The 21,443-nt window shown below is 36.1% G+C and overlaps 1 protein-coding gene across 1 annotated transcript in view; it reads right to left on the reverse strand.

The window, feature by feature from the left end:
• LOC132240154 (ADP-ribose glycohydrolase MACROD2-like) overlaps positions 1-21,443 on the reverse strand; it is a 619,136-nt gene that overhangs the window by 537,667 nt on the left and 60,026 nt on the right. Inside the window, exon 3 of the mRNA XM_059707493.1 lies at positions 8,582-8,689. Within this exon, the coding sequence (XP_059563476.1) occupies positions 8,582-8,689 (108 nt within the window). The remainder of the gene's footprint in view (positions 1-8,581; positions 8,690-21,443) is intronic.

Raw genomic sequence — 21,443 nt, forward strand, 5'->3', positions numbered from 1 at the left:
TTCTCTCTCATCACTGATGTTTCTATCTCTCTCCCTCTCCCTTCTTCCTTTCTCTCAAATCAATAAAAATTAAACAACAAAAACGACATTAAAAAATCAGAGTGAAATAAATAACAGAGGCTAAAAACACAATACTGTACCAAAAAAAATTAAAACAAGAGCTGGTTCTTTGAAAAGATAAATAAGATTGATGAAACTCTAGCCAGACTCATCAAGAAACAAAGATAGAGGACCCAAATAAATAAAATCAGAAATAAAAGAGAAGTAACAACTGACATCACAGAAATACAAAGGATAGTAACAAAATACTATGAACTACTATATGACAACAAATTGGACAACATAGGTGAAATAAAAAAATTCCTAGAAACATACAGTCTTCCAAAACTAAATCAGAAAGAATCAGAAAACCTGAATAGACCAATAACAATTAATGAAATTAAAGCAGTAATAAAATGATAATAATAATAAAAACTCCCAGCAAACCAAAGTCCTGGATTGGATGGCTTCACAGGCAAATTTTACCAAACATTCAAAGAAGAACTAACACCTATCTTCTTCAAACTATTCCAAAAAATTCAAAAGTAGGGAAGATTTCAAGCTCTTTTTACAAGGCCTGCATTATCCTAATTCCAAAATCAGATAAAGACAGTACAAAGAAAAAAGAATTATAGGCCAATATCCCTGATGAACATCAATGCTAAAATTCTCAACACAATATTAGCAATTCAGATCCAGCAATACAATAAAAAGATCATACACCATGACCCAGTAAGATTTATTCTGGGGATGCTAGGCTGATAAAATATTAACAAATCAATGAATGTGATACAGCACATAAACAAAATGAAAGATAAAATCACATGATCATATCAATAGATGCATAAAAAGCATTTGATAAAATCCAGCACCCTTTTATGACAAAAACTCTCAGCAAAGTACAAATATAGGGATCATATCTCCACATAATAAATGCCATATATAACAACCCTACAGCCAACATCATAATTAATGGGGAAAAACTAAAAGTGTTTCCCTTAAAGTCAGGAACAAGACTGGGATGTCTGCTTTCACCACTCTTAGTCAACACAGTACTGGAAGTCCTAGCCAATGCAATCAGACAAGAGGGATAAATAAAAGGCATTCAAATTGCAACAAAAAAAAGAAGTAAAACTGTAGCAGGATACAAAATTAATACCCAGAAATTATGGGTGGCATTTTTATATACCAACTAGAGACCCAATGCACGAAATTTGTGCAAGAGTAGGCCGTCTTTCCCCCAGCTGCCAGCACCACTCCCTCTGGCACCCGGGACCTGAGCTTCCCTCTGGCCACTGGCAGGCACCCGAGACCCGGGCTTCCCTCGTAGCTACAGCTTCATCCTTTCTAATTTTTGCTAATTAGTCTGGTCTAATTAGCATATTATGCTTCTATTATTATTGATAATGAACTATCAGAAAAAGAAACTAAGACAGCAATTCCATTTACTATTGCAACAACAAAAAATAAGGTACCTAGGAATAAACTTAACTAAGGAAGTAAAAGACCTGTACTCAGAAAACTATAGAACACTGAAAAAAAGAAATAGAGGAAAATACACACAAGAGGAAGATACTGTTCATGGGTTGAAATAATTAACAAAATAAAAAGTCCATACTACCTAAAGCAATCTATAGATTCAATGCAATTCCTATTAAAATAGCACTGGCATATTCCAGATTTATATGGAATAAAAAAAGAACCTGAATAGGCTCAGCAATCTTGAGAGAGAAGAGCAAAATTAGAGGGATCATAATACCAGATATGAAACTATACTACAAAGCCATTGTAATCAAAACAGCCTGGTACTGGCACAAGAACAGACATATAGACCAACGGGACAGAACAGAAAGCCCAGAGATCAACCCATGCCTTTATAGATAATTAATATTTGACAAAGAAGTCAAGAGTATACAATGGAGTGAAAACAGTTTCTTCAATAAATGATATTGGGAAAATTGAACAAGTACATGCAAAAAAATGAAATTAGACCACCAACTTACAGCATACACAAGAATAAACCCAAAATGATTAAAGACTTAACTATAAGTCACAAAACCATAAAAATCCTAGAAGAAAACATAGGCAATACAATCTCAGACATCTTGCATAGTAATATTTTTACCCATATAGGGCAAGGGAAACAAAGGAAAAAATAAACAAATGGGACTACATCAAACCAAAAAGCTTTTTCACAGCAAAATAAACCATCAACAAAATGAAAGGGGAACCCACTGTATGAGAGAACATATTTGCCAGTGATACATCTTAAAAGGGGTTAATTTCCAAAATATATGAAGAACTTATACAACTCAATACCAGGAAGACAAATAATTCAGTAAATCAACAAACAACAAGTGCTAGTGAGTATGCAGAGAAAAAGGAATTCTTGTGCACTCTTGGTGGGAATGCAAAATGGTGCAGCCATTATAGAAAACAGTATGGAGATTGCTCAAAATATTAAAAATGGAAGTACCCTTTGACCCAGTGACCCCACTTCTAGGAATACATCCTAAGAATCCCAAAACACCAATCAGAAAGAATAGATACACCCTTATGTTCATATCAGCATTATTTACAATAGCCAAGATCTGGAACCAGCCGAAGTTCCCATCAGTAGATGAATGGATAATAAAGCTGTGGTACATTTACACAATAGAATACTATGTGGCTATAGAGGAGGAACTCTTACCCATTGTCACAGCATGCAGATTATAAGCTAAGCAAAATAAGCCAGTTAGAGAAAGATTAATACCATATGATCTCACTAGTATGTGGAATCTAATAAACAAAATAAACTGATGAACAAAATAGAACCAGAGGCATGGATACATAGAACAGTCTGACAGAGGTCAGAGGGGTGAAGTGAAAGGGTATTGAATAAAAGAAGGTGAAGAGAGAATATATATATACATAGCCCATAGACACAGCCCAACAGAATGGTGAAGGCCAGTGGAGGGGTGGCAGGGGCTGGAGAGAAGTGGGTAAAGTTGGGGGAAAATGGGAGATATCTATAATAGTGTCAACAATAAAAATAAATAAATTTTAAATTAAATTTAAAAAACTACATTGCAGGATTATTTTTATATCTATGTTCTGCAAAATGAGAGACTTTCTGGGAATCTCACATGTGGAAAGAGACCTTATGAGGCTTTTTCCTGGCTGCTTTATTCCCAAATGTAGGTTTGAAATTGTCATTCCTAAAACTGGTTTTGGTTTTCCCAAAAGAAGAATTGTTAATAGTAATATTAGTAATAATAGTAGGAGTACTTTCATAGTATGATAGTTTATTTATTCCTAGTGCTGCTATCTATGAGAGGAAAATGTATTATATTTATATAATTCCAATAAAAAACTACATAAAAGAACCCTAATTTCTCATCCTCAGCTATAGAGAAACAACATTTACATTTTTTACTTTATTATTTCTTCACTTACAGAAGAAGCCTTAAGATGGATTGTTTACTATGAAATGCTATAAAATGATTTGTCGAAGTATATCTTATACATTCATTAAAATATTACTACTTGACCTATGATTCACCACAATGTAAATGTACCTGTCCTTGGCATGTGGGAGTAAGTACAGGAATAATTAAATAAACAAATCATCCTTCTTCACTATCCACTTTAAAATTCTTTTTATGGCAAATTGAATTAATCTTTAGCCAAAGCCAGCCCATTAGAATTGGAAAGTTAACCACTTTTTCATTACTCAGCCTATAATTCACAAGTAAATAAAAATTATATCTCTTTCAAAATATTTTTCTGTGATTGTGGTACAGGTGAAATTGTCTCCAAAAATATAATTCAAAGAACAAAATTTTTTGATCAACAGGATTAATGCAAAATAATACAAGGACCTAATCACAGTAAAGCGATCATCCTATATGCAACTACATACATAAACCTGTCTGTATGAATCTTTATAGCAGCTCTATTAGTTATTGCAAAACACTGAAGAGAACCCAAATGCCCTCCAATTGGTGAATGGCTGAACAAACTTTGGTATACTGATGCAATGGACTACTACTCAGAATAAAAAGGAATGAACTACTGAGACACATCTCATTCTGAACCTCAAAGGTTTTATGCTTAGTAAAAATTCAATCTCATAAGTTTACATGCTATCTGATTCCATTTACATAACATTCTCAAAATGACAAAACTACAGAGATAAAGAACAGGAGGAAGGTAGAGAGGTGGATGACACTACAAAGGGGTAGCATGAGAGAGAATGAGAATCTATACCTGGAACAAAAACTACACCTACACACACATGAATGCAAGTTAACAGTGGTAAAAAAGGTAATAATGTCTATAGTCTAGTTAATATAATGTATCAGTGTTAATTTCCTGGTTTCGATATTGTATTATAGCTATACTAGAGGCCTTGTGCATGAATTCATGTATGGGTGGGGTCCACCCAGCCTGCCCCAATTGAGGCCGATGGGGCCAGGCCAGCCAGGGGGAGGGGACGCAGGAGGCTGGCCAGGGGAAGGGCTGGTCAAGGGGAGGGGCCGCAGGAGGCTGGACAGACAGCCCCGCCCCTTGGTCAAACTCCCAGTCGAGGGGACAATTTTCATATTAGCCTTTTATTGTATATCACCTTTGGGGGAGGCTTATACAGGTGAAGGTGAAGGATAGAAAGGATTCTTTATACTATTTTTGTAATTTACTATAATTATTTCAACATAAAAGTTTAAACAAACAAAAATGGTTGTTGGTACAAGAACCTGTATTTGAACTTGTGCTACTGCCCTGTGTACCTTACTGCCTACAAAATGTTTCATTAAAATATATCAAATATGTATTATTTCCTACAGAGAAGGATATAATATATAAAAGGCTCATCTGGATCAATTTTAAAGAAATTCAAAACATTTTATTAGGAAAAAAATAAGACACTGAATCATTTCATTCATGGCAACTGAGCCCAGGCATTGCAATGTACTAATACAGACATGGAAAGAACATTGGGAGTCTGATAGAAAGTGATGACTGCGCTGCTTTGGCACCTTGACTGCAGGCACTGCCTCTCTTTCCTTCTCACTAGAGGCAGCCCGAAGGTCTCCTGCCATGTTATCTTGTTCACCAGGAAGGTTAACAGCTGTTCCTCTCCATACACACTAGGTAGACAAACTGCACAGCAGAAAGCTATAAATAGTCATTACACTGTACATTTGGCATCTCTTTTCCATCTACCCTGATGAGGTTTCCTTGTGAGATACAGAACATGGCCAAATTATAATCATCACAGCCAGAGAGATGAGCTAAAACGTGCCAAATGGTTTTTGGGACAGAGTGAAAGTTGCTTCCTGGCTTCATATTGATTCATTAAAACCTTGTACACATGTCATGGCAACTACAAAAAATTACACATGCTGTATAGGCAATGACAAAGAATCGAAATAGTGATTAAATGTTTTCCTGTTAGTGATGTTTTCCTGTTTCACATCATTTTATTTTATTTCAATAAAAAATACCAGTAAAAAGTATTTGTTATTATTTATAAATCAATAAAACATTTTTTAAAAATCAGAGCCAATCTGGTTCATTGTATCAAGTCCCCAGTGCTGAATGTGCTATTGGTCAGAGGTGCTACAAATTCAATTGCTTGTAGCTCATTTCAACAAATATATAATATCAAGTGTTTATTAAGAACATAAGGGCAGGATATTGCTGTAGGAGGTAACACAAAAATTGAAAGACACCAGTCTGTAGCCTCAAGAGGGAGATAAACAGGTGTATATTTAACAAAACCCAAGAATTACTGCTATTTTTAAGTGTGCTAATGTGGCAATTCAATATTATGCAATAATAAGAGACAACTCATGAAAGTGGTCTTCAGGTATTTAAGAAGAAAATACATGTCATCAGTTATGCTCCACAGGAAAAAAAATTAGAATCAATGGCTAAAAATTACAAGAATATATAGAAAGTTGGTTACACACACACACACACACACACACACACACACACACTTTTAAAGATCTTGAGACTATCATACTAAGCGAAATAAGTCAGACAGAAAATGGTTATGGACAGAGACTTAATTTGGGGTGGTAAACATACAATACAGTGTACAGATGATGTAGAATTGTGCAACTAAAACTGTATAATTTTGTTAACTAGTGTCACCCCCAATAAATTCAATAAAAAGGAAAACAAAGAAATAAGTCAGACAGAAAAAGTCAAGAACCATATGATTTTACTCTTGTGTGGGATATGAAACTGAAAGCAACAAATGAACAAACAAGAAAAACAAACAAAAACGCTTAGACACAGACAACAGCATGGTGGTTACAAGAGGGAAGGGGATGAATATTAAAGGGTAAAGGGAATCAAATATATGGTAACAGAAAAAGATTTTGGTTGGTAAACACAGTATGCAGATGATGTACCATAGAAATGTATACTTGATGCCTATATAATATTTTTTTTAATCCTCACTCAAGGATATGTTTATTAATTTTTAAAGAGAGAGGAAAGGAGAGAGAGAGAGAGAGAGAGAGAGAGAGAGAGAGAAACATCAATTGGTTGCCTCTAATACACAGCCCCATGGGGATCAAATGCAGAACCTAGGTGTGTGCCCTAACAAGGAATCACACCCACAACCTTTTTGTTGTAAAGTATGATGCTCCAACCAACTGAGCCATCCAGCTGGGATTATATAGGGGAAACCTATATAATCTTATTAACCAATGTCACCACAATAAGTTTTTGAAAAAATAAAAATAAACAGATAAATATTTTTAAATTAAAGCCCACATTTATAGAATTAATTAGCATAATAAATCACTGACAACTTAATAACTACAGTGATATCTGATTAAACCTCTGTATTGAAGAAGAGTTTATGAGACCTTGCAAGGGCCTGTCTCCTCCAGAGGCCCCCCAGATCAGAGAAAGGCATCTTGGTACCCAGACAACAAATGAACAGTCTATAGAGACTAGATAGAAGGGAGACATGTAGCCTGCAAGGTAATCTGAAGATGGAATTCTATCCAAAAGAAGTGACTCATAAATCACCAAGAAGATCCTCTCTCTTTAGAGAGGCAGCAGATGAGAAAGGAAGTACAGAGGTATCAGAAGAAGAGAAAGCAAAAACCTGAGCTCTAATCATGGCAAAGCAGATACAGCACAAAGTGACTGACAGCCAATTCTGAGGGAAGAACAAGCTGGCTAGGCTTCCAGACTTCCTGCTAAGCTGCCAGAACCATGCTTATGATGAACAATGTTATAGTTCTTCATGACACCCTTTTATTTACCTATCAAGGCATGTTCCTACTATCCTGTGTGAATTTAATCATCAGAGAGAACCTTAAGACAAACTTGAACTTTACCTCAATCCTGTACCCCTGGAAAACAGGAACATTCAAGAAATTGACCTCCCCCCAACTCTTCCTCATGTAACTTAGATAAAACTCACGGACAACCCCTTGTAACCTATGACAAAACCAAGGCATAGACCCTACAAATTTCCATCCTTTAATGATTAGATGAACTATTTGTCCCCATCAACCATTCTGGTTGGTCAATGCCTGGACTTGATCAAATTTTAGTCAGGTTTACTCCTTCTTCCAAGCCTCTGGGTTTTGACCCATTCTTGAAAATGGATGGTTAACAGCCCCTCCTTGACTCCCCCTCTCAAGAATCAGTTGACCTCAGCGAAAAACATTCCCAGATCCACTGTCTGATCACGCCACTCATTCACCCCCTTGCTCCACACCCAATTCTTTTTAGCCCATTCATTCTTCTCTGGAAAAAAAAAAAAAAAGCCTTATTTTGCTTGACCTTTGAGGTGTTTATAGTTCTCATAGTTGAAGTGGTTCTTCCTATTGCAATACTAATCCTTCTCTTTTTGCAATAGTCCTCTTCTCTTATTGAAATCATCTTTTTAAATAAAGCCAACATTTAATTTTAAGGAATCACAACTATTACATATTTCTTGACATATAGCCACATAGTAAGATACATAGGAGATCCAGACCACCATATACTAGTATAACACTGTTATTTTTCAGTGTTCAAACATGAAAATGACTTAGATAATTGATTATTAAAATAGTTAAAAAAATAATTCATAGCTAATATGAAAAGTTGAAACCAAATAAGTGAGGTTTGGAGATCACAGAAAAAACTTCTTTACATTTTATTTTTGTATAGTATAATTCAATCATCTCTTTATAACCTATTCTTTTTTTAAAAAAAAAAGCTTAGGAAACTTGTTTTTATGTTGGCCAATTGTTACCTCAAGCATAAAACCAGCAGTAATACAGCTGCTAAATTTCTTTCCAAAGAATTTCCTGTAAAATCTGTCACTTTTCCATTGCTCCAGTATCCTCTTCTCTACTATGTAAAGTCAGCACGTTAACTGTGGCACATACACAAAAATAAATCCTCAAGCAGAAAAATACATATGACATTTCTATACCAGGAATGATATCTTTTTCTATGATACTAATATTCCTGTTTATAAAAATATTTTAAATAAGAAATACTTGTATAACAAATACATTAAAAAAAATCAACTACTCACCCGCATTGACTATAGCGTCTACCTCTAGCAATGTGATGTCACCTCTATAGAGAGAAACTTTTTCACTCAAATTTTTCTTCACCTGTGATGTTTCCTGAGTATTTTCTTCTGTAATAAAAAAGAAATATATATTAATAGTAATATTCTTAATCAATTTAATAAATAGAATTTTGATACAAAAGCCAATATGAGTCACACTCTTAATATATTAGACAAATGGAAATAAATGTGTAAGTTATCAGGGCTGTGCCTTATTTTCCACATATTGTGTATTCCTAAATACAAATGCAGTATCATGTATATAATAAGCACTCAATACATGTAGTCATGTTACATTGGTCAACCAAAAAATAAATGTTTTTTATTGTTATTAAAATGTCAATTTTGGCCGAAACCGGTTTGGCTCAGTGGATAGAGCGTCGGCCTGCGGACTGAGGGGGCCCGGGTTCGATTCCGGTCAAGGGCATGTACCTGGGTTGCGGGCACATCCCCAGTGGGAGATGTGCTGGAGGCAGCTGATCGATGTTTCTCTCTCATCGATGTTTCTAACTCTCTGTCTCTCTCCCTTCCTCTCTGTAAAAAATCAATAAAATATATTTTTAAAAAAAATGTCAATTTTGAAATAAAATTATGTAGCACCAGTTTCACAAGGAGATAAGAAAAATATGCACAAATACCAAGACAAAACAAATTTTCACAGTGAATGAGCTTATTTCTACTTTGTTCAGTTACCTAAAAGACATTATTGAAAATAATATTTACTCAGAACAAAAACATTTAGATGCAGTTCTTTGCTACTTCTAACTAACAAGCTATCCCTCAGAATGAAATGGATTAAGAATACTTGAATGTGTAAAACTACTCATTTCTTAAATTATATTAACCTTTGACTCTAGAAGGCACTGCTAGATTTAAAAGAGAAATACCTCTGTCCTACACACAACAGCCAAGTAGTATAATTAAAAGTAAAAGATTACATTCTAAAACCCGACATTTTAAAATGTTTTAGAGAAATAATATAGCCTGCATTTTCTTTTAAACAAATAGAAATGTTAAGACATTAAACAAAGCTATATGAAATTAAAATACAATAAAATGTTATGCTTTTTAAGATATCTCTCGAAAAACTGATTTATGGACTCCAATTTTTTAAAATATTCATGATTTGTGGAAATCTTTCAATGGGGATGATAATGCTATTAATTCACTATGATTCTTTCATATGAGCATACAATTTGAGGTATCTGAATTGATTAGAGGTGACAGGTTATGTCACTTGAATTGTCCTTGGGACCCAGTAACCAAAGAAAAAATTGTTTTCAATCAAGTATCAATATATTTATTATTGTTGTTGTTGTTACTGTTCCCTATCAGTGAAAGAGATTCGACTTTTTGTGCTCTTACCAAGCTGCCAGTGACTAGCCCAAAGACAAAGACTTTGAGCCAGAAGACTTTGAATTCCACATCCAATCAATTTTGATTCTTACTACTTTTACCAAATTAGAAAGACCTGTTTCCAGTTAAAGATTGTTGAATGACAACAAATACTTGGTGGCTTTGACATAAATTTCTGGATATTTGGACTATTTGAATCTAGACATTTAAAGACCTTTCAGTGAAGACAGGTTCAGAATTCCATCAGGCATTAAATTGAAAAGCGTATCACAAATGAAAGTGAAAGGTTAATTGTTTAAACTTGGGTCAAAGAGTTAAGGATTCCTAATCCATCCTCCAGTTGCATCTTTTTAAGAGAGAGAGAGGAAGGGGAGGGAGGAAAAGATAGAGACAGAGAGAGAAATAGAAACATTGACTTGTTATTCCACTTTTTTATGCATTCATGGGGGAATTTTGTATGTGTCATTGGTGGGGAGCTCTCTGTGTCTCCATCTGCTGTTGCTGGAAGTGGGCTTCTTGGACGTCATGAGAAAAAGAATTTTCTGAGATTCATACAGGAGAAGAAAGTATTGTAAAAAGCTTTATTTCTTTGCAATCAAACCCCTTAGTTTCCAAGGTCCTATTTCACTCTGTCCCACCAAAGAAAAAGTCTCATTTTGCTTTCAGCAGAGTTAGGATTAAAGCCGTTGTCGAGAGTTTCCATTCCATGCCTTCACAGCCTAATCCAGCATCAGGCTAGCTTAGTTTGTGTTCCTAGCTATAGTCCATCAGTCCATTGCATGTGGGAGCCACAGGACCAGATGGCTTTTGAGGAAACATGGGCAGGAGCAAAACCAGATGAACAGAGAGCCAAGAGCCAAGAGAGAGAGCTCCTTTGCCTGCGGAATTATATATTCCCAAATTTTGGGAGGCTTGCAATGGCCCCACCCCCTCTGGCCAATATTTCTGTCCCCTGTTAGACTAAGAGGCACCTTCCCTACATCACCCCAACTTTACTGAGCAAGTGTCCAACTTTCCCCTTCCCCAGTGATCCCCAGGGAATGGATTGGTGCTACCCTAGAGAGTGTGAAATTGTAGCTTCCTGGTGAAGCTGCCCAGATGGCCATGTTTATAAAGTCTGGCCTCCCTTTTGTTCCTTTACAATTATTCATAACTAGCTCATTACAATGGTATCACGCTGACTGGGGATCGAACCCGAGACTTTGGCCTATCAGGATGACATTCTAACCAACTGAGCTGCCTGGCCAGGATTCCTAGTTGCATTTAGTTCTGAAAAGTATTTCTTCACTTTTTTCATGAAGCATATGTATGTAATATTGCATGTAGAGTAATGTGACTTTTAATGTGACAATAAACCATGTATTTCTGCAAAATTTAAATAATGGTATTGGAAAGTATCAAAGTTTAAACCATTTGTACCACAGTCCAGTTTTCTTAAATCCTAATTTCTCATCTTCAAGCTTAAAAAAATGAAATATTTTGAGCCTAAATAAAGGTCCAAGCAGTTGAATATATTGAATAAATACACTGCTCTGGCAGGTCAGTCAAGTAAGTTATTCAAACTGATCTTATTAGAATTATCAGCAACATAAATATTTTTATCTCTCTCTCATGAGCATCTTTTTTCCTCCTAGCCAGACTTATACTTGCTGCCCAATTCCTCACATGGTCTATCAAAAAGGCAGAAATGTACTCAAAAACTACAATTAATAATATTAATAATTATCAGCATTTCCTGATCAACAATAAACCAAAACCAAATGGCATTGTTTTGACCACCAACTATTTTCTGTAACTACAACAATGTAAATTACCACTAGAGGCCACTTATTTTATTTGAACAGCAATGCACTTCTTTTTCACACAACTGTGTTCCAACAGCACTGATCCAATCTACATCCTGGGTTTTCATTAATACATAAGACAGAACACTGTCAAGTATCACTCCCTCATGGGCATTCTATATGTGCACAAAGCACCAATTCACATTTTGTATATTACTGGATTTATCTAACTGCAAGTTGAAATATCTGTCGGTGCGCACTTATGATAGTAATTGTTCTTCCAGATTGTATACTATTGATTATATTTTTTTAAAAAACAGACAGAGATAGAGAGTAAAATAGTAAAAACAACTTTTATTCAGACAAGGCTGCAATAGGAGAAAAGAGACCTCAGTATAGAACAGGGCTCAATAGCAAACACAGAAAGGACAAATAGGGTTTTATAGCCAAGGAACAAAGTGGGCATCAATGGAAGGAAAATTACTAAGAGGAAACACTGGGGATGGAGGGAAATTGTGGTTAAACAGACTTAGGACTCTTACTACAGGCAGGCCAGGGTGATCAGATATAACCTGGGGAATAGGGGCAGAGGTGTGGAATTTTAATTAGATATTGAGGGTGATTAGATATAAAGGGTAGGGAATTCTCTCTAAACTGATTAGGCAGGATTCTTGCTAAAACTGTGCTATGCAAATCTGGCAAGGATGGAGCCAAGTTGAGAAAAGAGCTTAGTGAAACCGCACTAAAGTTTAGTTAAGAGAGTTGTCAGTCTCTCCTCTCATTCAAGGAAAAAAGAGACATTCTCCTTTCCTTTGACCAATGTAAGTCCATTTTTCATTAGGTTGTCTTTTGTTCATTACGGACCAACTGAACCAACAACTGAGACTTGACAGTAGATGATATTGGCTAGGGTGATGTGAGCAGTCATGCATTTAGTGAAGATGTCTATGAAAATAAAAAGAAAAAATAAAGATTAATGGATGGAACTGCCTCTATAAACCCAATTTGAGTCCAGAGGGCAGACAGTTGAGAAGATTTCTTCATGTTGGGCTAGAACCATATTTTGCAGTTTGAATGTTTTTGGTGATGGCCTCAGGTGTTCCAGTGAATTTTCTGAAGGGCCCGCACAACAGCAGGCATGAAGATCGACCACACATGATGTGTTGTGATGACTTCTTTGAGGTTTATGTCAGGTCCTCCAGCTTCTGCTTGCAGGGCTTCAGGAAAGGGGCAGTTTTAGTTCTCGGTGATGCCAAAGCAAAAGGAGGGAAGAAAAATTCAAAACATTTCAACAGTTGCAGCCAAATATTGGAGGAAACTAGACTTGACAAAATGTTCAAGACAATAAATAGGGCTTGAATTTGATAAGCCACAGAGGTACACATTAGTTTTCCACTGAAACATAAAAAGTGTCTCGAGTCACCTCCCCATTTTTATTCTTGTTTACAAAATAAGTTGTCTCATTAAGTCTGGCCTGATTATTTACATAAGTGCAACAAGAATGGTAATTGACCACTTAGCTCCTTTGAGTTTGCTTTCCTGGAACTTATAATAAAGATTCTCAGGTTAGACTTTTTAAAACTTCTCAAGACTAGGAAACCAAACTTCTCAAGACTAGGAAGCCAAGCCAAGAACTAGATAGAGTCTGCAATACCTATAATTTGTTGAATTCCTCTATCCTCACATTTCCAAAAATATCCTAAAGTTCCTAGGCTTGCCAGAAAGTAACCTGCCTTACTTAGCCACAGGGCTGGGAACCCTGTAAACCAAGTACATGGCTATTATTTCCAAGAGGGCTGTGTAAGCATTAGCTCTATAAAGTCAACCTTAGTTCCTCAAAACTCTCTGATAATATCTGATTCTGTACACCATTCTGAAGTATGACTTTCCAGTTAAAGCCTTAGTTATACAATTCTTTTTATGTTTGAATTTCTTTAAATTGTTATTGTTCCAAGTTTTACATATGTCCCCTTTTTCCTCCCATTGACCCCTTATAGTCCACCCCTGCCTCCCATTCCAGGCCTCCACCACCCTATTGCCTATGTCAGTGGGTTACGCATATATACATACAAGTTCTTTGGTTGATCTCTTCCCATCCATCCATCCACCCCTCCCTTCCCTCTGAGATTTGATAGTCTGATCCATGCTTCTATGTCTTTGGATCTATTTTGTTCTACAGTTTATTTTATTCATTAGATTCCACATCTGAGTGAGATCATGTGATACTTATCTTTCTCTGACTGGCTTATTTTGCTTAGCATAGTACTCTCCAGGTCCTTCCATGCTGTCTCAAAGGGTAAGAGATCCTTCTGCATAGTATTTCATGATGTAAATGTGTCACAGCTTTTTTGTCCACTCATCTACTAATGGATACTTGGGCTGCTTCCAAATATTAGCTATTGTAAATAGTGCTGCTATGAGCATAAGGGTGCATATATTCTTTCTGACTGGTGTTTGGGATTCTTAGAATCAATTCCTAGAAGTGGAATCTCTGGGTAAAATGGCAGTTCTATTTTTAATTTTTGAGGAAACTCCATACTGTTTTCCATAGTGGTTGCACCAGTCTGCATCCCACCAATAGTGTACTATGCTTCTCTTTTCTCCACATCCTTGCCAGCACTTGTCATTAGTTGATTTGTTGATGGTAGCCATTCTGACAGGTGTGAAGTGATTCCTCATTGTTATTTTGATTTGCATCTCTCTGATGATAAGTTACTTTGAGCATTTTTTCATGTGTCTCTTGGCGATCTGTATGTCCTCTTTGGAGAAGTGTCTATTTAGGTCCTTTACTCACTTTTTAAATTGGATTGTTTGTCTTCTTTTGTTAATTTGTATGAATTCTTTATATATTTTGGAAAGTAGCTCCTTATGAGATGTTATCATTAGCAAATATGTTCTCCCATACAGTGGGATCCCTTTTCATCTTGTTGATGATTTCTTTTGCTGTGTAGAAGCTTTCTATAGTTTGATGTAGTCCCATTTGTTTATTTTTTTCCTTTGTTTTCCTTGCCCTAGGAAAACATATTGCTATGAGAGATGTCTGAGATTTTGCTGCCTATGGGTTTTTTTGGGATTTTGATGGTGTCATAACTTACATTTAAGTCTTTTATCCATTTTGAGTTTATTTCTTGTGTATGGTGTAAGCTGGTGTTCTAGTTTCATTTTTTTTACATGTACCTGTCCAATTTTCCCAACACCATTTATTGAACAGACTGTCATTACTCCATTGCATGCTCTTGTTTCCTTTGTCAAATATTAATTGATTGTATAGCTTGGGTCAATTTTTTGGTTCTCTGTTCTGTTCCATTGATCTATGTGCCTGTTCTTACACCAATACCATTCGTTACAAATCTGGTATTGTAATCCCTCCAACTTTGTTATTCTTTCTCAAAATTGCTGCAGCTATTAGTGGTCTTTCTTTGGTTCAATATAAATTTTTAGAATATTTGTTCTGGATCTGTGGAATATGCCAATGTTATTTTAATATGGATTGCATTGAATCCAGTAATTGCTTTGGGTAGTTTGGACATTTAATGATGTTAATTCCTCCCATCTATGAACATGGTATATTCTTCCATTTGTTTGTATCTTCCTCTATTTCTTTTTTTAATGTCCTGTAGTTTTCTGAGTACAAGTCTCTTAACTCCTTTTAAGTTTATGATGGTGGCTGGAGGCTTGTCATATATGACCCTTATTATGTTGAGGTACAACCCCTCTATTCCCACTTTGCTAAAAGTTTTTATCAAAAATGGATGCTGAATTTTGTCAAATGCCTTTTCTTCATTTATTGATATAGGTCATATGATTTTTATCCTATCCTTAGAATCTTATTTAAAAATCTTTCTCTACTATGCTTCCACTGACTGTCATCCAGAGTGCTGCCTCAGGAGTTCAACTAAACAATGAATCCCCAATCAGTCAGGAGTGATGAGGAAGACTTCTAAGATCAGATATAGAAGATGATCAGATAGCCAGCATAAAAAATTCTCCCTAAATTTACTTAACAGAATTCTTACTAAAACTGGGCTATACAGGTCTCACAATGGAAGGGCTTAGAGAAACCCAACTAAAGTATTATGTGTTTTTTTAATATGTGACATTCAAAAGTGGTATTTAAAAAATAGTTGTTCCATTCTACTTCATACTCTGAGCATAACAAATTATTAATTTTGCATTGATTTTATAATTATTTGTAATAGTTTGGCACGTCAGAAAAATTGTGAAAGATATGGAGGGAAAAAGATTAGTGGGCATTCCTATCTTACCCATCAACATAATCTCTACCTTTCATTGTCTATGAGCTATTTTACATTTCCATAAATCGTAGAAAACAAATAATAATGAAAACAATTCTTGTCCACGTAAATGCAAATAAATTATATTCCCCTTAATGGAACTGATATTGTCCTGTGGGCAATTTACATTTATTTATAAATTTCATTTCAGAGTTTCTTACTGCCTGTAAATGTGTGGTTCTTTAAATTCTCCTTTGAATCAGAGTTAAATAAAATTGTTATGTGTTCATTTTATATTTGTATGAGTCATAATCTCATCTTTATAAAAGCATTCCCTCTAATAGACATTTTTTAGTTTGGGCTTATATATTTAACTAATACTTGTATAGCACAAACTATGTGCTAGGTGCTGTTCTAATGCTTACAAATATTAGCTTCTATAATCCTCATAACAAATCTATGTGGTACATATTACTAGTATTCCCTCTATGTAGATAAGGAAGCTGAGGCATACAGAAATCAAGTGGTCTGACCAAGTATACACAGCAGTTAAGTACAGGCCTGGGATTTGAACCCAGGCAGCCCATGCTCTTAACAACAAACTATGCAGGCTCTCATTTACCTATTTTTATTTCAAAGAGTCCAATTCTAAATGAGGTATCCATTATTTAGGTCCTATCTGTCCTTTAGTTGCATAATGCAATTTCACACCCATAAAAGAATCATTATTTGGTTTGCCTTAGAAAAAAATGTAATTGGTTTATCAGAATGGTTATCATGCTTTGAAAATATTGCAAAGGCCTCAGCAGTTTTCTGCTACTAGTTGACAAAGTTTCCTAACATAACACACACCAGGGATTAGAAGACTATATAATAAAATCAAATCTGCAGATATTAATCATGTATCTTATATGTGCATTTTCTCTTTTTTATGCAAAATCATGAGTCCCAATCCATCCTCTATTTACACTGGGACTCTATTATTTACATTTATTCTGAGTTCTGGCATTTAAGTTACTATTGTTACTATTTCACTTCTTTTTAAGCATAGATAAGCCACTTCAGAAATACTGATCTATTCTATGAGGCAGAAATACAATACAATGCTATAGTAACAACAAAAGAAAATTCAACCAAACATACATTAACACTCTAGTAACATGAAGATACTTAAGGAGAAACAAACTGTTAACTGAATCTTAATTAAGATGAAGTGACCAACACCCACATTGTTTTGAAACCATGACTTTTAAGGCTATAATAATTATTGACAATATAACAGAATTTTCACAAAAGTAATAAGTATTTCATTTTCTCTCAGGATTCTTTGAATATTATGGTAATAATTAATTAATATAATTACTAATCCTGGTTTGCCTGTATTCAAAAGCTCTTTCCATTTAATGTATTATCATTTGTATAATTTTCTTATTAACAACTGAACTGCATTTGACACTATGCCAGATATTACATAATTTAAACACATAGCTGCTAAATACCAGTAGGGAAAAAAAAACACACACACACAAAAGCAGTGACCTATTTAATCAATAAGCAGAATTGGAAAGGAAGCCTAAACAGAAACATAGATCCCCAAAGAAACTCCTAAAATAGTTTTGGTTTGAACTAAGACCATGGAAATACAGGAAAGGGCATGCACCAGCAAAAATATTCAAGAGGAATATTTAATAAAGTGTTAGGGGTCTCACTGGAGGAGGAAAGACAGGAAATTGCTGAGGTTGACTTCCTGGTTTCTCACTTGGTGGCTATGAGAGGCAATGCATGGAAGAGCCAATTTAGTAGGGAAGATAAGTCCATCTTGGATATCTTAGATTTAAACTTCCTGCAAAATATTTAAGTAAAGGTGCTGTATATACAAGTCTTGGTGCTCAAAAGAAAGGTTTTCAGGCTAGAAATGCAGATTTGGGAGACATCATCATATGTAAAGGCCCTGGCTGAAATCATCATGGGTAGACATGAAATGAAAATGAGCGAAAACAGAACACTGGAGAACACCAACCTTTATAGGTAAAACAAAGAGAAAGAACATGAAAGAGACACGAAGAATAAAGAGACAAGAGAGAAAGCAACAGAGGCCTATGAAGGAGGAAGTTTAATAAACATGTTACCAACACTGTCAAATGTCACAGACAAGTAATAGAGGACTAAAAACATCTCGTTAGATATAACAATTATGTCATCACTGGTGACCTTAGCAATTACAGTTTCAATAAAGCCAAAATATGGATGTGCCTACAAGCGGACTTAGACCATAATGCCCCAAGAGATGGTGAAGAAATAAGATAAAAAGAATTGACCTCATGGAGTAGAATGTCCAGCTGACCAGAAAATTCCACTGTAAAGTAAGAAATAAAGTTCAATCTTCATTCAACCATGAAATCATTGATAGGTCTCTGTTACAACAGCCCAACCTTTCCTTAACTTGCCATTGAACAAATAGATATACCAATTTATCTAATCAATTTCTTTGTGAAAGCACTTACATCATTCCCATTTTTGTTAAAAATAACATAATCTGAACACCTTTATTTACATATTAATCTTCTAATTGTTTCTTTATTTTCAACTCCTAAAAGAGAATTTCAAAGTCACACACACGCTTTTGATGCAGACTACAAGATCGCACTGCTTTGTTTGCATATGGGTGAGAGGAAAACAAAAACACACATGGCTTTACTGTGAGAGAAGAGAGAGGAAGTGCTCATATACTTGGTGACTTCAGAAAGAATAAGGTAACAGAGGGAATCCTTTTACAGTATGTACCTATGTCACCATGTTGTACACTTGAAATATCTTACAATTTTGTTAATTATACCTCAATAAAGCTGTAGAAAAATACGCCCGAAAAAAGATAAGACCTGAAAGGCCATTTGGATTAGAAGTTCCCTGTTTATCCATATACTAGAGTGAGGTCCCTTGGCCTGCCCTGCAGGATCAGGCTGAAATTGACTCTACAATATCCCCTGAGGGGTCCTGGATTGCGAGAGGGAGCAGGCCAGGCTGAGGGACTTCACCAGTGCATGATTGGGGCCGGGGAGGGACGTGGGAGGTTGGCCAGCTGGGTAGGGACTGCGGGAGGGCTCCAGGGCATGTCCAGCCCGTCCCACTCAGTCCCGATTGGCCAGACCTCAGTAGCAAGCTAACCTACTGGTCGTCTGTTCCCTGGTGGTCAGTGCACATCATAGCCAGTGGTTGAGTGGCCTCAGCATATCATTAGCATATTACACTTTGATTGGTTGAATGGACGACTGGACAACTGGACACTTAGCATATTAGGCTTTTACTATATAAGATGGTTGAGAATTTTAGAAATTAGATTTCTTAGATTCTGCAGTCATTACCTCTTCCAGTTAGTTATCCTAAGTCCTCTAACTTCAGTTCAATTTTAAGTTTCCTACCACATATCCAACTAGTCTGTAAATATTATCAAGTCCAGCCCTAACCGGTTTGGCTCAGTGGATAGAGCATCTGCCTGCAGACTGAAGCGTCCCGGGTTCGATTCTGGTCAAGGGCATGTACATTGGTTGCAGGTACATCCCCAGTAGGAGGTGTGCAGGAGGCAGCTGATCGATGTTTCTCTCTCATCGATGTTTCTAACTCTCTATCCCTCTCCCTTCCTCTCTGTAAAAAAATCAATAATATATATATTAAAAATATATATATATATTACCAAGTCTACTCTTAAAATATCCCAAATTAATTTGCTCCTCTTGACACTCACTACAACTTCCCTGGTGTATTAAGTTAAACATTAAAATAAATTGAAATCAAAATATAATATCTCTTGCCCTAATCTATTTTACCAACCTAATTTTCCACAACTGCCCCATCACTCTGCAGTCTAATCACACCAGCCTTTTTAATGCTTCTATGTCTTTGCTTACATTGTTCTCACGAACCCAAATGCCATTGCCTTTCATACCCTTGACAAACTCCTACTCCCTGTTAAGAGCTACTATAAATGCCAGGTTTCATGAATTCTTCTCCACTACTCCAAATGACTTTGTCATTTAATACATTATACATTATCGATTACTTTATGATTTTCAGTCTCTGAAATGAGACTGCCAAGGCTAGATTGACGTCTTTTGCACATTTGAGTCCTTCCAGATTCCTAGCACAATGACTGACACACTAGATACTGAAACATTTACTAGAAGGAAAGGAAAACTGAAGGGATAGAATAAAAATAGAAACCTAACACAATGATATTTTCAGAAGCAAGGCTAATCACTTTAAATAGTGAAAAATAACAAGAAAGCTTGTTAACTTTCTAAGCAAAAATGGTAATGACTTGGATATATTTTAATTTCCTAATTCACAAATCACTAACTTCCAAAACTTCTACTTTTTTATTCTTTAGTCTTCAAGGTAGATTCACAAAATGTGTTCTGAAGAACAAGGCGAAATTTCTGGGGATAGGACAAGCCATCTTTTTCACAAGCTTTAAGGTGATTCTTTTTTCTTTTTTAAAAAATATATTTTATTGATTTTTACAGAGAGGAAGGGAGAGATAGAGAGTTAGAAAGAAACATCGATGAGAGAGAAACATCGATCAGCTGCCTCCTGCACATGTCCTTCTGGGGATGTGCCTGCAACCCAGGTACATGCCCTTGACTGGAATCGAACCTGGGACCTTTCAGTCCGCAGGCCATCGCTCTATCCACTGAGCCAAACTGGTTTCGGCTAAGGTGATTCTTGAGCACATTGAAGTTGGAGAACCACTGCTCTAAATGATTATCTATATATATAAAAGCCTAAGTGACCATTATGACCAGTTGACCGGACGACCAACCAGTAGCTATGATACACATTGACCATCAGGGGGCAGACGCTCAATGCAGAAGCTGCCCCTTGTGGTCAGTGCGCTCCCACAGTCAACCTCCAGTGGCTCGCCAACCTCCTGTGGTCGCTGCCTCCAGCCAGCCATCCTCCCACGGTCCCTCCCCCTGGTCAGCCACCCTGATGGGCCTGATTGGAACTGGGTGAGACAGCCCTGATTGGCCCCAATCGCCCCCAATCGCCAGTCAGGCCAAGGGACCCCGCCCGTGCACAAATTCGTGCACCAGACTCTAATTTTATATATAAAATCATAGACACAATTTTTAAAATAATATTGGAAACCCAACAGACTGTTTGTGTGTGATTTTTTAAAACAGGTATTTTTTCTTATTTTATTAATATATTTTTATTGATTTCAGAGAGGAAGAGAGAGGGAGAGATAGAAACATCAATGATGAGAGAGAATCACCAATTGGCTGCCTCCTGAACACCCCACCCCTTCCCATCCCACACTGAGAATCGAGCCTGCAACCTGGTCATGTGCCCTTAACCGGAATCTAACCTGGGACCCTGCAGTCCATAGGCTGAAGCTCTATCCACTGAGCCAAATCGGTTAAACAGACTTTTAAAAACTATGCATAACAT

This window comes from Myotis daubentonii, chromosome 8, assembly GCF_963259705.1.
Source record: "Myotis daubentonii chromosome 8, mMyoDau2.1, whole genome shotgun sequence".
In the NCBI taxonomy this organism is placed as follows: Eukaryota; Metazoa; Chordata; class Mammalia; order Chiroptera; family Vespertilionidae; genus Myotis; species Myotis daubentonii.